This window comes from Xiphophorus maculatus, chromosome 13 (assembly GCF_002775205.1).
Source record: "Xiphophorus maculatus strain JP 163 A chromosome 13, X_maculatus-5.0-male, whole genome shotgun sequence".
Lineage (NCBI taxonomy): Eukaryota > Metazoa > Chordata > Actinopteri > Cyprinodontiformes > Poeciliidae > Xiphophorus > Xiphophorus maculatus.
In genome coordinates, this window is record NC_036455.1 from 13,537,064 (window position 1) to 13,550,999 (window position 13,936).

General features: G+C 42.1%; 1 protein-coding gene across 3 annotated transcripts in view; it reads right to left on the reverse strand.

Moving 5' to 3' along the window:
- LOC102220079 overlaps window positions 1-13,936 on the reverse strand; it is a 34,999-nt gene that overhangs the window by 927 nt on the left and 20,136 nt on the right. For 2 of the 3 annotated variants that reach the window (XM_023345403.1, XM_005802871.2), the window contains exons 23-46: window positions 13,598-13,801; window positions 13,363-13,513; window positions 12,525-12,607; window positions 12,331-12,423; window positions 11,807-12,039; window positions 10,573-10,753; window positions 10,297-10,491; window positions 10,004-10,154; window positions 8,912-9,027; window positions 8,707-8,832; window positions 8,300-8,450; window positions 7,893-8,065; window positions 6,750-6,885; window positions 6,542-6,637; window positions 5,828-5,865; window positions 5,630-5,747; window positions 5,421-5,545; window positions 5,135-5,336; window positions 4,065-4,342; window positions 3,515-3,602; window positions 2,275-2,420; window positions 1,527-1,641; window positions 1,217-1,456; window positions 727-847 (exon numbers count right to left, since the gene is read on the reverse strand). In XM_023345403.1, coding sequence (XP_023201171.1) covers window positions 727-847; window positions 1,217-1,456; window positions 1,527-1,641; window positions 2,275-2,420; window positions 3,515-3,602; window positions 4,065-4,342; window positions 5,135-5,336; window positions 5,421-5,545; window positions 5,630-5,747; window positions 5,828-5,865; window positions 6,542-6,637; window positions 6,750-6,885; window positions 7,893-8,065; window positions 8,300-8,450; window positions 8,707-8,832; window positions 8,912-9,027; window positions 10,004-10,154; window positions 10,297-10,491; window positions 10,573-10,753; window positions 11,807-12,039; window positions 12,331-12,423; window positions 12,525-12,607; window positions 13,363-13,513; window positions 13,598-13,801 — 3,560 coding nt within the window. The remainder of the gene's footprint in view (window positions 1-726; window positions 848-1,216; window positions 1,457-1,526; window positions 1,642-2,274; window positions 2,421-3,514; window positions 3,603-4,064; window positions 4,343-5,134; window positions 5,337-5,420; window positions 5,546-5,629; window positions 5,748-5,827; window positions 5,866-6,541; window positions 6,638-6,749; window positions 6,886-7,892; window positions 8,066-8,299; window positions 8,451-8,706; window positions 8,833-8,911; window positions 9,028-10,003; window positions 10,155-10,296; window positions 10,492-10,572; window positions 10,754-11,806; window positions 12,040-12,330; window positions 12,424-12,524; window positions 12,608-13,362; window positions 13,514-13,597; window positions 13,802-13,936) is intronic. The other variant, XM_023345402.1, reaches the window with a different exon arrangement.

Consider the following 13,936-nt stretch of genomic DNA (forward strand, 5'->3'; position numbering starts at 1 on the left):
AAAGTTTTTGGGTTGGATTCATTTAATACTTTTTCTTCCTTCATACAAACAGAATGTTCAAAAATCACTTTTCATTAATTTAATATTTTTTATTAGATCCACTCCTCAATAAATATTAATAGTTCACATAAAAACTAAAAGAAATCATGAATAAAAAGGAGCAGAAAAAAGTATAAACTCATATCTATAAAGCTGCTACTTTTTTCAGTCCAGATGTCTGAAAATACAAAAGATGAAAGAATCTATTTAAACTAAAATAAATTGTTGTAAGATGCTCCTTAGTCCCACTAAAGTTATTCACAGTATAAATTATAGTCAAAATGAGGATTTGATGTGCAGACACTGCAGTTCTCCTCCTGAACAGCAGGTGGCAACACAGAGAAATTAATACTATTAACATTTTTTTTAATCTTTAACTGAGAGACACCGTGTGACGATCCAAACTCATAAATAAAACAATACATTTATTTTCTAAATTTTCCCGCAACTTATTCATGTGTTTGGTTTTCTTCAGCACAGGATTAAAGTTTCTTCTGTCTCACTTTTACAATCGGCTGCAGAGAAACGAGCTCTAAAGGCCGAAAACAGAAAACTGAACTGGAACTTCACTGAATATTGATGCAGATGAATTTCAATAAATGAGAATATTAAGAAAACTTTTCCAGTTTCTCTCATTAACGACAGCCTGAGCTGACGGCGGGCGGATCAATGTCGGGATGTTCTCACCACTTGGAGAGGTAGAACTCGTAGAGTCGGACTGGACAGCGCAGCGGGTTCTGCAGGTTCTCCTTCATCTCCAGGAAATCCTCGTTTAACCTGCGTTTCTTCGCCGGGACGCCGTCAGAACCTGAACATCAAAAGCAACAACATGCACGTAAAAAGTTTAAACATTTTATAGAAACATCACTTAAAATTTACATTTTTGATTTTTTTGTACTAATGCCGAATTTAGTCAATTTTTGCTCCTTTCTAAAAATTTATCAAATTCAATTAATCAATAAAATTCTGTAAATCTATAATATTGAATTAATAGATACAATTGATTCATTGATCAAATTCAGAAAATAAAATTCTATAATTTTTTGATTAATCAAATAAAATTCCATTAATTCAAAGTTTATCAAAAAAATTCAACTAATCAATAATATTTAATAAATCAATCAAATTCAATAAACCAATGAAATGTGATTGATCATTGAAATGTATTTATGGGTACCGGTCTCTGCATCGTCTCTGGACTCCGGCGGGTAGAACCGCAGGACGTTCGTCTCGCCGTCGGTTCTGGTGCAGCTGGTGAAGTTAGCGAAGGACAGCCGGCGGTGCTGCGCCACCGCGGTGAAGCCGAAGTTCTTACAGCAGAAGAAGAGCAGCGTGTTGAGGAGGACGAAGGGGGAGGACGCCCCCAGCTGCTTGCACTCCCACAGAAACTCCTCCTCCACCCAGGAGGGGGCGCCGCCTGCGGAGGAAGGGGAGGAACAGCTGCAGGAACAAAGATGGAGGAACAAAGATGGAGGAACACGACTTACGGTGGACGGACAGGGAAGGTCGGGAACATTTCAGGATTCTGGTGAGCTCAGACGAGAACTTCTGGTAGTTCTGGTCGGTGAAAATGTTCTCCAGTCGTCCGTTTTCAAACAAATACTGCAAAAAACAAGAAAAAAAACATTTCCAACAATAAATTATGACAGGAAGAACAATCTGCAGAGACAGGAAGTTTCATATGTTGGTGGCATTTTTAGACCCAAATTTATGCAGAAAAAGCCATTTTGATAAAAGCAGATTTAAAATTCCTATTTTACAGAATAAAGTGAAACTCAGACCTTTGTTAAGAAAAAGGTTTTATGCAAACAAGTTTTCACTGGATTAATAATTATAGTATTTAGAGCAAATAAATATGTTTGCTTAACTAGTTTTTTTACAAGCATTGCAGAAACAGAAATAATATATTTGGCATTTGCAACATTTAAAATGTTAGAAATTCTCAATAATTTATTTAGTAAAAACTGCCACCATGACAGTCTGAGGCTAACGTTTGTTTTTTTAATTTACTATTTTGTTTTTTAAAAATGTTCAAAACAGTTTGTCTTAAATTGATCAGTGGAACATAAAAGTAGATTTCACTTTATTACAAAACTGCCGTTTGAATATGAAGCACTTTCAAGGATTTTACACAGAAAATCAGTTTCCAAACCTTGAAAACTCTGAATTAAACTCAAGGATTTGAGGCGCCTGGTCTGAGGATGGAGGTAAAAACAGGAGCTGAGCGGAAAATACCTGCTGGATGCTGAGGCAGAGGAAGAACAGGCCGTCTGGAGAGCCGGAGTCTTCCTCACGAAGCTTCGCCTCCCTGATGAAGAGGAAGAGGCCGTCGCTCAGCTCAGAGGAAGAGCACCGCAGGACGTCCGACCTGCCAGCAGCCGCTGCCAGACAGGAAGTGAGACGATGGGTCAGCATCATGGGACAGGAAGTGAGACGACGGGTCAGCAACACGGGACAGGAAGTGAGACGACGGATCAGCAACATGGGACAGGAAGTGAGACGACGGGTCAGCAACATGGGACAGGAAGTGAGACGACGGGTCAGCAACATGGGACAGGAAGTGAGACGACGGGTCAGCAACATGGGACAGGAAGTGAGACGACGGGTCAGCAACATGGGACAGGAAGTGAGACGACGGGTCAGCAACATGGGACAGGAAGTGAGACGACGGGTCAGCAACATGGCAACAGCCTTTAGACTGATCTTTGTTTTGGACCAAATCATCATGGATGTTCTTAAAGGGCCGGTGGCTCCAGAATGTATTGATAAAACCCTTTAAACTGATAAATAATGAACCTTTGGCCACGTTGGTCAGTCACTCCAGGACTTTTGTGATATTTTGCGATAAAAACCACTGATTTTGTTGAGCTCATTTAGAAATATTTACAAGTAATTTTGTGATATTTGCGCTTCTATATGACAGTAAATGTCACTTTTTGTTTCACAGATAACTTGACATCAAGTCAGGCGGAGGCAGCAGAGTAGAAGTAAGAAATCCTGCCACCTGCAGGCGGGAGTTGGAGGGAAGAAGATTCTCAAACAAATGGCAGAATTTTCTCAAAACTCTGTTTTTCCTAAGAATTCTGATGCGAGTCTCAAAATTTTGACTTTTCCCAGAGTTCAGAGAAAAAATTCACATTTTCAGTTTTTCAGTGCAGCCTGGTCCTCCGCTGTAGTTAGCATCACTTAAACTGAATGTTTTGACCATTTTTGGAGAAATTTTGCATCAGCATGAAAAGACGAGGATCTGCTGATGTTACGCAAGTTTCCATAATCGTGGAAAAAAAACTGATTGTTCTAACTTGTCATAACTCATAAAAACCATTTTGATCCGATTGATAAAATAATATTTAAGCTCTCAGGTTCTTCTTATGCTCCCCTTTGAGTTTACGGGCCGCAGAAGGAGCTGTGGCGGGCCACTTTTGGCCCTCGGGCCTTGGGTTTGACACTTATGGGAGGAATGAAACGGACATACTGGGCAGCAGGTCCAAACTGGTTTGAGATTCTCTCCACTGGATCCATTTCCTCCAGGCATCAACTCCAACCCGACTGTCCAGAACTCCCTGAAGCAGAAGGAAGGAGTCAGTCTGACGCCCAGAACCAGAACCAGATCCAGAACCAGATTCAGATCCAGATCCAGAACCAGATCCAGAACCAGATTCAGAACCAGAACCAGATTCAGAACCAGATTCAGATTCAGACCCAGATCCAGAACCAGAACCAGATCCAGAAAAAGGGTCAGAACCACAACCAGATCCAGAACCAGATTCAGATCCAGAACCAGATCCAGATCCAGAAAAAGGGTCAGAACCACAACCAGATCCAGAACCAGATTCAGAACCAGAACCAGATCCAGAACCAGATCCAGAGTCAGAACCAGATCCAGATCCAGAACCAGATTCAGATCCAGAACCAGAACCAGAACCAGGTCCAGAACCAGAACCAGATCCAGATCCAGAACCTGATCCAGAACCTGATCCAGATCCAGAACCTGATCCAGAACCAGAACCATCTCAGCTTTTTACCTTCAGATTATTCTGGATGTTTTCCTGAGTCTCGTCAGCCAAACCTGCAGCTGCTAAAGAATCCAGTGAGTTCTGGAGGTTTGGACCCGTTAGTCCAGCAGGAGGCAGAGGGAGGTCAGGGCCTGTGTGGAGGTTCGGTTCCAGTTCCGGTTCAGGAGGGATGCAGCAGGTCTGGTTCTGACTGAATAACTCCAGGCTGCAGTCGGACTCGAAGTCTTTGTGGTTGAAACTGGGCTGGTAATCGGACCCCAAACCGTCCATGTAGCTGTTGATGGTTTCTGACATTCAGACAGAAATTAAAAATATTAAGAGAAAACGTCGGTAAATATTCTTCTATTTTTCATTTAATCACTTATTATTTTACACAACAGTAAAAACATTAAAAAATGCAAACAAACAAATAATTCAATTCCTTTTTCTAAATAAGAAAATAAATATTTATATTCATTTAATAAAAACTTTCGGTAATTTGTAGCAAATGATGCATCTGCAGCAAAAAAAACTAAATATTTAAAGTCACTGAACAGCAGGGGGCTGATTGGCTGATTTATCAATTAACTAATTAAATGATTAAGCAAAAGGAGCTTAATAAGAAAATGTTAGAGAATCTGAAACCTCAGTTCTGGATAAAACATTTTTACAGAAAAAAATATGTATGTTAAATGCAAGATGTATAGATTTTTAGTACAATTTTAGCTTAGAGTGTTTTTTAAGCAAATTATCTTTTTTGAGTCAGAGTAATAAAATGAATGATTAATCGATTAATAAATTAGTTGATGATTATTTCAATAATCGATTAATCGTGATTGATCTGACCTTTTTATACCTACTGTATATTTAAATGTTCTGTGATGAAACAAATTGCTAAAATAAAAAGTGATTATTTCACTTATAAAATGGGAAAAATGTAATTTTAGATGTGAAATAATCTGCCAGTGGAACCAGTACTTTAAATAATCAATATTAAGGAAATATTTACAACCTGCTTCATCTGTGTGGAAGTCGTTTGTGTTTTGTTTTTGGAAATATCCAAAATGTAAATATTTTACTAAACTAAACTGATTTCATACCAATAAGTGACTGAGTTTCCTCCTGCTTCTCCGTTTGTCCTTGTGGTCGGCAGCTCAGCTCCTCCTGCAGAGATCCAGGCGGTGTTTCCTCCGCCGCCGCCTCAGAGCCATCTTCCTCTTCCTCCTCCTCCTCCTCCTCCTCCTCCTCCTCCTCCTCCTCCTTCTTCTTCTTCCCCTCTGGGAGAAACACGGGAACCAGCAGCTGTTGGGAAGCACACGTCCATCCCCTGGTCAAACTGTGCCTGATTTCCTGACCCGTTTTAGAGAGTAAAAGCCGATCCCGTACCGGAACGGGCAGAACCAGCGGAGCTGGAGCCAGCTGGCTGTAGAGGTTCATGGGCAGAGGGACGTAGACGGGAACCGGCACAGGAACAGCCGCGCTCACCTGGCGGACCTTCTGCTTAAAATTCACTTTAATGACAGAAGAAGAAGAAAATGATTTAATGAAGATCCTTAACCTGAGCTGCCAGGTCAGAAGTCGGGTTTTTGTTCCACCTGTCTGTGACGCCGTTTCCACAGTCTGAACACAGCAGGAGGCAGCTTTGTTGTGGACCAGAGGAACGCACAGCATGGATTTGTTCTTCAGCTGTTTGGGAGCCGTCTGGACGCTGGCCTGAGGACCAAACCAGCAAAGATCCATCAGCAACGATTCGGGTCGCATTTCAGATCAGATCCGTCCTCCTGTCAACTTACATGGCCGACGACTTTAGCCTGGATGTCCGAGAAAAGTCCTGCAGAGGCAGAATGAGGATTCAGAGCTGAAACTCAACCACATCACTGCAAAAACACCAGATTTTACCAAAAACCTTCATCTAAATGAGACAGAACCAACTTAAAAATAACTATTCAGCAAAATAAGGGAGCTTGTTTTAGATAAACAATCATTGAATATTGATTATTTCTCTTATAACATTGGAAAATGTCTTGTAATAATTGGAACAATTGGCCAGTGAAACAGTTACTTTTTTTAAAATCAATATTAAGGGATTATTTACTTAAAAAGTTCCTGTTTCTTTCTGAAAAGTTACTCATAAGTTAGTTTTGTCTTATTTCATCTGTACTGACACACTGGCACTCAAACCAGACAAAATACTTGTAAAGATTTTGTGTTGTTACGGTGATTCTGCAGTTAGCAGGCTGGCTAGTCTGTTTTTAATTCATTTAATTCAAATTAAAAATACTTTATTAATCCCTAAGGAAATTAAATGTCATTAGGAATAAAAGCAACTCTCTTTTACAGAATCACATAAGTTTTGTTGTTCGGTTGGAGGTTAAGGTTTTTTTTTTTATCTTGAACATTTTTACAGCTATTCTGATCAAAATGAGCTTCAAGATTAATTTTTATGTTTTTATTCCACAAATAGACCAGAATCTTTAGCTCTGACGTGGAGGAGGTCCGAGTCGTACCGAGCGGTGTGGTCCGTCCTGCCGGGCCGCCGGACAGCGAAACCACGCTGGTGATGACCGGCGAAGACGCCACGCTTCCTCCAGGCGGAGAAGGTCCTGGAAACAGGAAGTAGATCTGATGTTTTCCTGCCTCTCTGACCAATCAGAGCTTTTCCTTCTCCACTGCCTGACTGGCCTTAGCCTCAGATGAAGGATGACATCACGTTACCTTCATCCTGCTCCTCTTCCTCGTTCTTCCCGAAGCGCAGGAGACATTTCAGGTCGCAGAAACGTTTGACGTTCCCCGGCAGAGGAAGACTCTCCGTCAGCTTCCCTCGCCGGCCGCATGAGTCGCAATTCGCCTCCTGAGACGAAGAAGAAGATTCTGCATCACAAAACCTCAGAGATTCATCCTCATCATCGTCAGGCAACAAGAGCATCAATTATTTCAGATTTAAACTGGACGTTCGCCGTCCAATCACATTTCCTTCAGTAAAATTCAAGCACTTTTCAGGTACTTTCAAGGTAAGTTTTCAAGCTTTTCCAGCACCAAACTTTGGAGATAAAACAATACAAATAAACTAAAAAACAGCTTCAGTTCCCTATTATGTGTCATCATTTATTACTGTTAATATTTTTGTGACAGTATTTTACATTCTATATCTGCTGCAGATTAAAACATAAAAAATATTATGTTTTGAATAATATAACAAAAAAATCCTCCAATTTCCATAACATTGAAAATGTGACATGATCAATAAGTCATTAAGCCGTTAGGAATAATAAATATTTATTACCGTGAAACAATCCAATCACATCGTGTTCATGTAAATTATCATTCTGCTCAAATTAAACGCTAGAACAAAAAATATTTAAAAATCTCTAAAAATGTTTTTGATATGTTTTCTGGCATTTAGCAAATATAAATAATTTTGCTAATTCTAATTAAGCTGAAACAAAAAAAGGTTTAATCTGATTTAACTTTAAACATTAAGGAATAAAATATGTCTTTTTATTAGGTGCATGAAAATATCTGACTTATCTACAAATAACGTTTCTAAATTTAGACTTTTAATCAAACATTAGATTTCACTTTATTAAAAAACTGTGCAGCTTGAATATTAAGTACTTTCCAAACCTGGAAAAAATTAAATGGAAAGTCAAGCATTTTCAAGGATTTCAAGCACCTGCAAAAAAGAAACTAAATCAATGTTCTCATCTGTTCACACGTTCAAATAAACACTTTGTTGGAGTTTCTTCTGGTTTTATTACATTTCTCAGAAATGTTTTGTTTTCCAGGTAAGTTGTAAAAGTTAAAGATTGAATCTGGACAACATTGTGAAGTTGATTCCCAGAGTGCTGCTCTCCTTACGTGGCTGATCAGCGTTCTGAATTTGGACCTGCAGCGTTTGGAGCAGAACTCCCTCTGCCTGCCTGCCGCCGTGGCCGACAGCGCCGTTCTGGACACGGAGAGGCAGTAGGAACACGACGAACAGTGTTTCCCCCACTTCCTGTCCAGGTCACGGTGGAACAGCAGCAGGCAGCCTGAGCAGAGACAAAAAAACGTTCCTGAACCCAGTCCAGCCCAGAGAACTGATCACTGAGATCTGATCACTGATCACTGAGATCTGATCACTGAGATCTGATCACTGAGATCTGATCACTGATCACTGAGATCTGATCACTGAGATCTGATCACTGATCACTGAGATCTGATCACTGAGATCTGATCACTGAGATCTGATCACTGAGATCTGATCACTCGGATCTGTTTCCGACCGTTGCTGCAGAAGCTGCAGTCCTTGTTGTCGATCCTCTTGACTTCGTGGATGACGGTTTTCTTCCTGCAGCGTTCACACACACCCAGGAGGCTGTTGAGCTTCTTGAACTTCTTGGAGCAGACGAGGCTGCAGACAAAAATCACTTCATCCTGAGAAAGAAACAGAAATTATTTGCTTAAATGGAGGAAAGCCAAAATAAATGTATCTAAAACAAGCAGCAGACCAGGGCTGAAACAATTAACAGGATTAATAGTGATTAAACAATTATGAAAATAATTGTCAACTAATTTAGTGATCAAATAAGTGAAAAATTGGCAGGAAGTCCTAATTTGTTCTGACGATTAATCAATTAATCGTCAGAACAATCGATTAATCGGTAGCTAAAACGACTGTGGCCCAGCTGACCTTCATCTGAATGACTCTGGGAGCCGTTTTAATGGCTTCCTGGCACTGAGCACACAGCCGCTCGTCTGGCGCCGGTCTGCCGGGTTCTGCTTCCCTGGTTCTGCTGATTTCGTCTTTATGCGTCTCCTGCAGCAGAGAAACAAAAAACAGCAGGTTTAAGATTCAAACGGCTGAAACAAACGAGGCAGATTTAAGCCTTGATTACCTTGAAAGTCACGGCGCAGGACAGGCAGCAGAAGCTCCTGATGGAGGCGTCCGGCATGGCCAGGTGACACGCCGGAGCGGCCGCCTTCCTGCAGTTATGGCAGCTCAGAGGGACACCTGAGGAGGACAAGACGGTCAGAGGGACGCTGAGGAGGACGAGAGGGTCAGAGGGACGCCTGAGGAGGACGAGACGGTCAGAGGGACGCCTGAGGAGGACGAGACGGCTAGAGGGACGCCTGAGGAGGACGAGACGGTCAGAGGGACGCCTGAGGAGGACGAGAGGGTCAGCGTCTTTTGCTCGTCCTTCAATTCTGGTTCCGGTCCTTCAGGTCAGCCAGGATCTGATCTGGATCAACAGATCCGCTTCCTGTGAGGTTTTTCAGATATTTTGGTTCTTTTTTCACTCATTTTCAGATCAGTTGTGAAATATCTGCATAAAATCCATTTATTTCATGTTTATGGCTCTTTAGAAATCTTTTTATTGGATTAAATTTTATGTTCCATCTTTCAAAGTGATAATTTTGGTGTTCTATATATATATATATATATATATATATATATACTGTGTATATATATATATATATTTACAGTATATATATACACACGATAGTAGAAATACATTACAAGTACAAACTATGTCAGAGGAATTCTGGGTTGAACATATTTACAGACAAAGAAAGGTTTTAATCTTAAATGTAAAACATTGAATATGTTGTTTCTTTGTTGTGTCTCTATGCTCCAGTTAATGATTAATCAATTACTAAATTAGTTGATGATTATTTCAATAATCAATTAATCACGATTAATCGTTTCAGTAATAATAGGAACAAATATTATTTTGTGACAAAACGTCTAATTTTCTCTTAAAATGGTTTCCAGTTATCGGCTATGCAGAGACAACACAGGTTCAGTCCTGGATGCCTTCAGAAATCCTGGAGAACTTCTGACCCAGAACCCAGCTGTGTTTCTTTGGAGCGAAAGAATCAGAGAGGGAAGGATGGATCAGGAGGACGTGAAGAACCGATCTGTGTTTTCTGGAAACGTCTGAGACCAGAAGAAGAATCAGGAGAGAAAAGAGAAAACAGTTTGTTACCTGATGAACAGACGGCCTGGATGTTGGCCGCCATCACGCAGCTGCTGGAGCAGAACAGCTCGACGACTTCTTCACTGGTTTTATACTCAACCATTTCAGAAACGAGTTTAGATTTACTGCACATGGAGCACGGCTGCAACGGCGGGATTTTCTGTCAGAGAAGAAGAAAACATCTGATTTTAAACCGATTTTAGGCCAAATTTATGTTCCAGGATTCAGTTTTACTCCCAACTCAACATTGTAGAATAGACAGATAGATAGGCTGGTCGGTTGGTCAGTCGGTAGGAACCGACCTGCTTGAGTAGCTCCAGGCACTCGGCGCCGCACAGCGGCTTGTTGCCGTCCTCCATCTTGAGGCTGAGCGGCGCGCTGCAGCGGGAGCCGCAGTTCTCGCACACAGTCAGGTTGTTGATGTTGCAGAAGCGGTGGTAGCAGGGATCGCTGCAGACCTTCTGCACCACGTCCTGATGGATGACCTCATGTTTGCTCTGCAGGAAGGAAAACCAGGAGCGGATCAGAGCCAGATCCGGAGCGGGGCGCGGATGTCACACAGCAGCTGGGAGGCTTACGATGCAGAATCTGCTGCAAACGCTGCACTGGGACTGCGACCCAGCTGGAAGGATGGGGAGCTTGGTGGACATGATCCTCTTGTAGCTGAAGGACGACAGGCAGGACTGGCTGCAGAAGTCCTTCTTCGTTCCCGCGTCATCCACGGCAGCCTGCAGGACCGACGGGAGCTTCACAATCACCCTGGAAACCAAAAGGATTCATGCTAAATCTGCAGAAGCTGCACCGCTACCTGGTGTTCATCTACAACAGATAACCTGGTAGATTTAGTTTCACTGCTGCGGTTCTCCTTCACAAACCAACCAAACTCTTTGAGCAACCTGTTCCCCTCCTGGCCTGTGGGGGCGCTGCACCAAGAACCAGTGAAGGAAACAACACAAAACCTCTGAATACGACACTGAGCACAACTTCCTTCTTCACTAAATGGAAACTGAAATGGAGTGGATTTTAGCGGTTGTTGGATTTCTGTTTAGTCTTTGGCAAAAGACCATATGACCTTTGCGCTAGCGCTAGGCTAGCACGTTTGTTTTGATTGTATTTACCCAGAATGCTCTGCTCTGTAGTACGCTTCCTGTTTTTGGAGCGGTCTCTGGTTCACTTGGTGTTCACATACACATTTGAACCAAATCAGAGATCACTTCAACCAAGCCCAGACCGAGGTTTGTAGGAGCACCTACAAACCTCTTTCGTGGTCCAATTTCGCATTCACACCGCCCCAAACAAACCAAAACATCTAGACAAACCGATTGGAGTTCGATTAAAGTGAACCAAACAGCTTAGATCGAATACAAACCTCGGACTCAGTCCAGTTGAAGGGAATTCTGGTGCAGTTTGAATTCGTATGTTAACACCTAGGGGACCGGCGACTGCTCAAAAAGCAGGAAGCAGTCTAAAACACAGGGCATTCTGGGTAAATACAACCAAAGCAAACACCTTAGCCTAGCGCTAGCGGAAGAAATAGCTGGGTTTTTTTTTTACCAAAGACAAAAGAGAAATCTGACACCACTCCATTTTTGTTTACATTTAGCGAAGAAAGATAATGCAGACAAATGTCTTCTTCAGAGGTTTCTGTTGTTTCCTTCAGTGGTTCTTGGCGCAGCGCCCCCACAGGCCAGGAGGGGAACATGTTTTTCAGAGTTTGTTTTGACAAAGTGCAGTGTGAAAGAGAACAGATGAAAATGGATCAAACGCTGAAGTTTTGGTCCCCAGTTGAACCGAGTCAGGAAGCAGAATCACCGCAGACAGAAGTGACACGTCTTCTTCACGGACTTTAGCTGGTGGAACCGGAGCAGACAGGAAGTGGAGCAGAAGAGATCCGGATGGGCTTTCCTCTGGTAGACGGTCTCTCCGTCCAGCAGCACCTTCCGGCAGGTGGAGCAGGACGCCTGGAGCTCCATGTGGGCCAGAGCGGGCCGGGGCGGCTTGGAGTCCTCCGTCAGGGAGAAAACAGACCCGATCTTCAGCTCCTCCTGCAGAACCAGAACCAGAACCAGCTCAGTAACCTGTCTGAATCAGAGATGTTTTAACAGAGCCGAGTTTCTATTCATATACGTCTAAAAAAACAGAAGGAAAAGAATGAAACCAGTAGAGAAACAACAAAAAATGATCAAATTAAGTAATCAAACAGAATCAATATTAATAAAATGAATAAATTGGCTGATGAATAAAAACATAAACATATTTGTGTGAATTTGCTTTAAATGAGAAGCAGATTTAGTTTTTGTATCATGAAAAGCAACATTTGGGTGAGAGCATCCGACCTTGGGCGCGCCCGGCTCCTCCTTGATGCTCTGTGGAGAAACTGAGACGGAGCGGCTCAGAAAAACCTCCAGGTCCTCCGGCTCCTCTTTGATCTAGTGCAAACAGTTAAAATATCAGCTCTGTTACCGACGTTTAGTTTTATTTCACATCAGAAGAGAGGCTTTGGAGTTTGTAACTGCACACAAAAACTCACCTGGGGTAAACTGGCCAGAGACGGCTTCATGTCTTTAACGTCTTTAACGTCTTTAACGTCAGTCTCCTCGGACTTGTTTTCTGCTAAAACAGAGAAAAAAAGTAAAGTTAATCGGAATTTAACATAATTTTCTTTGGAAATTAAGATGCAAAGATCAGGAATATAAGAATAAGACATAGTTTGCATAGTTTGCACATGTTTAGTTTAAATATATTCACATTCAAACACCCTGATAAACCATCACAGATGTATAAACTTACTTCACTCCAACCCCCATTACATGTCTTTAGAAATTGTTCCTTATTTAAAGAAAAATAAATTGCAGCAGAAAACTAATTTGGGGTTCAAATGAAAGTGTTGGTCTTGTAGCCGCCCCTGACGCAGTGGCGCCTTGGGCAGAGAGCCACAGACCAAAGGCAATTTTTACAGAAAACCGAAGCACTGCAAAAACACAAATTATTGCAAATAACTTAGTTCTCTTTAAATAAGACAAACCTAGCTTTGAAGTACATTTTCAGCAGGAAATAGGAGTTTTTTTAAGTAAATAATTCCTTCAGCTTCACTGGCAGATTATTTTTCCGAGGTTATAAGTGAAACATTCTGCCAGTTTTATTGATATTCAAGAATTATTGACCTAAAACCAGCTCCTGTAACTTGCTGAAAAGTTATTTCCAAGTCAGTTTTGTCTTAATTAAAGTGACTAGGAACTAGGACAAACATAACTGATGATATTTTGTGTTTTTGAAGTGAACAGGTTATATTTATAGCTTGTTTATATATTATAAATTAGATCTTCCTGGTTTTAACTTGCAGAGTTAAAGGTTTGGAGGGATTGTACCTGGAACAGTGAAGGTCTGAGCTTTGTGAACCGTCATGCACCTGTGGCTGCAGAACAGATCCAGCTGCCCCTCGCCGTTTTGACTTTCCACCATGTCCGACATCTGATGCGGCGTTCTGCACGTCGAGCAAAGCTGCAGGGTTTTCACTTTCTGCAGAACCAGTTCAGGAAAACAGACGAGGCGTTTATTTCGTTACTGTTCAGGTTCTAACGGGGGGACGTTTTGTTTCTGCACCTCTTTGAGCCTGAGCAGACATTCGTCTCCGCAGACGGTTTTCACGCCGCCGTCCGTCTGCAGGGCGAGCCGCAGGCTGCAGCGCAGCGCGCCGCAGGCTGCGCAGGACGACCAGGAGGACTGGTTCTGGATGCGGAAGTCGGAGACGCAGGACTCGCTGCAGAGTCTGTGGACCTCACCGTCCACCGTCATGGAGAGCTTACACTGACGGAGAAACAGAAGATCAGAACAACGCTGTCATGGCAACAGATGAGCCCCATCTGAAGAAGATAAAATCCTCTTCTTCACACAGATCTCTCTGGTTTATGATGCTCTCTGTCTTATTAACAGGTGACAAGG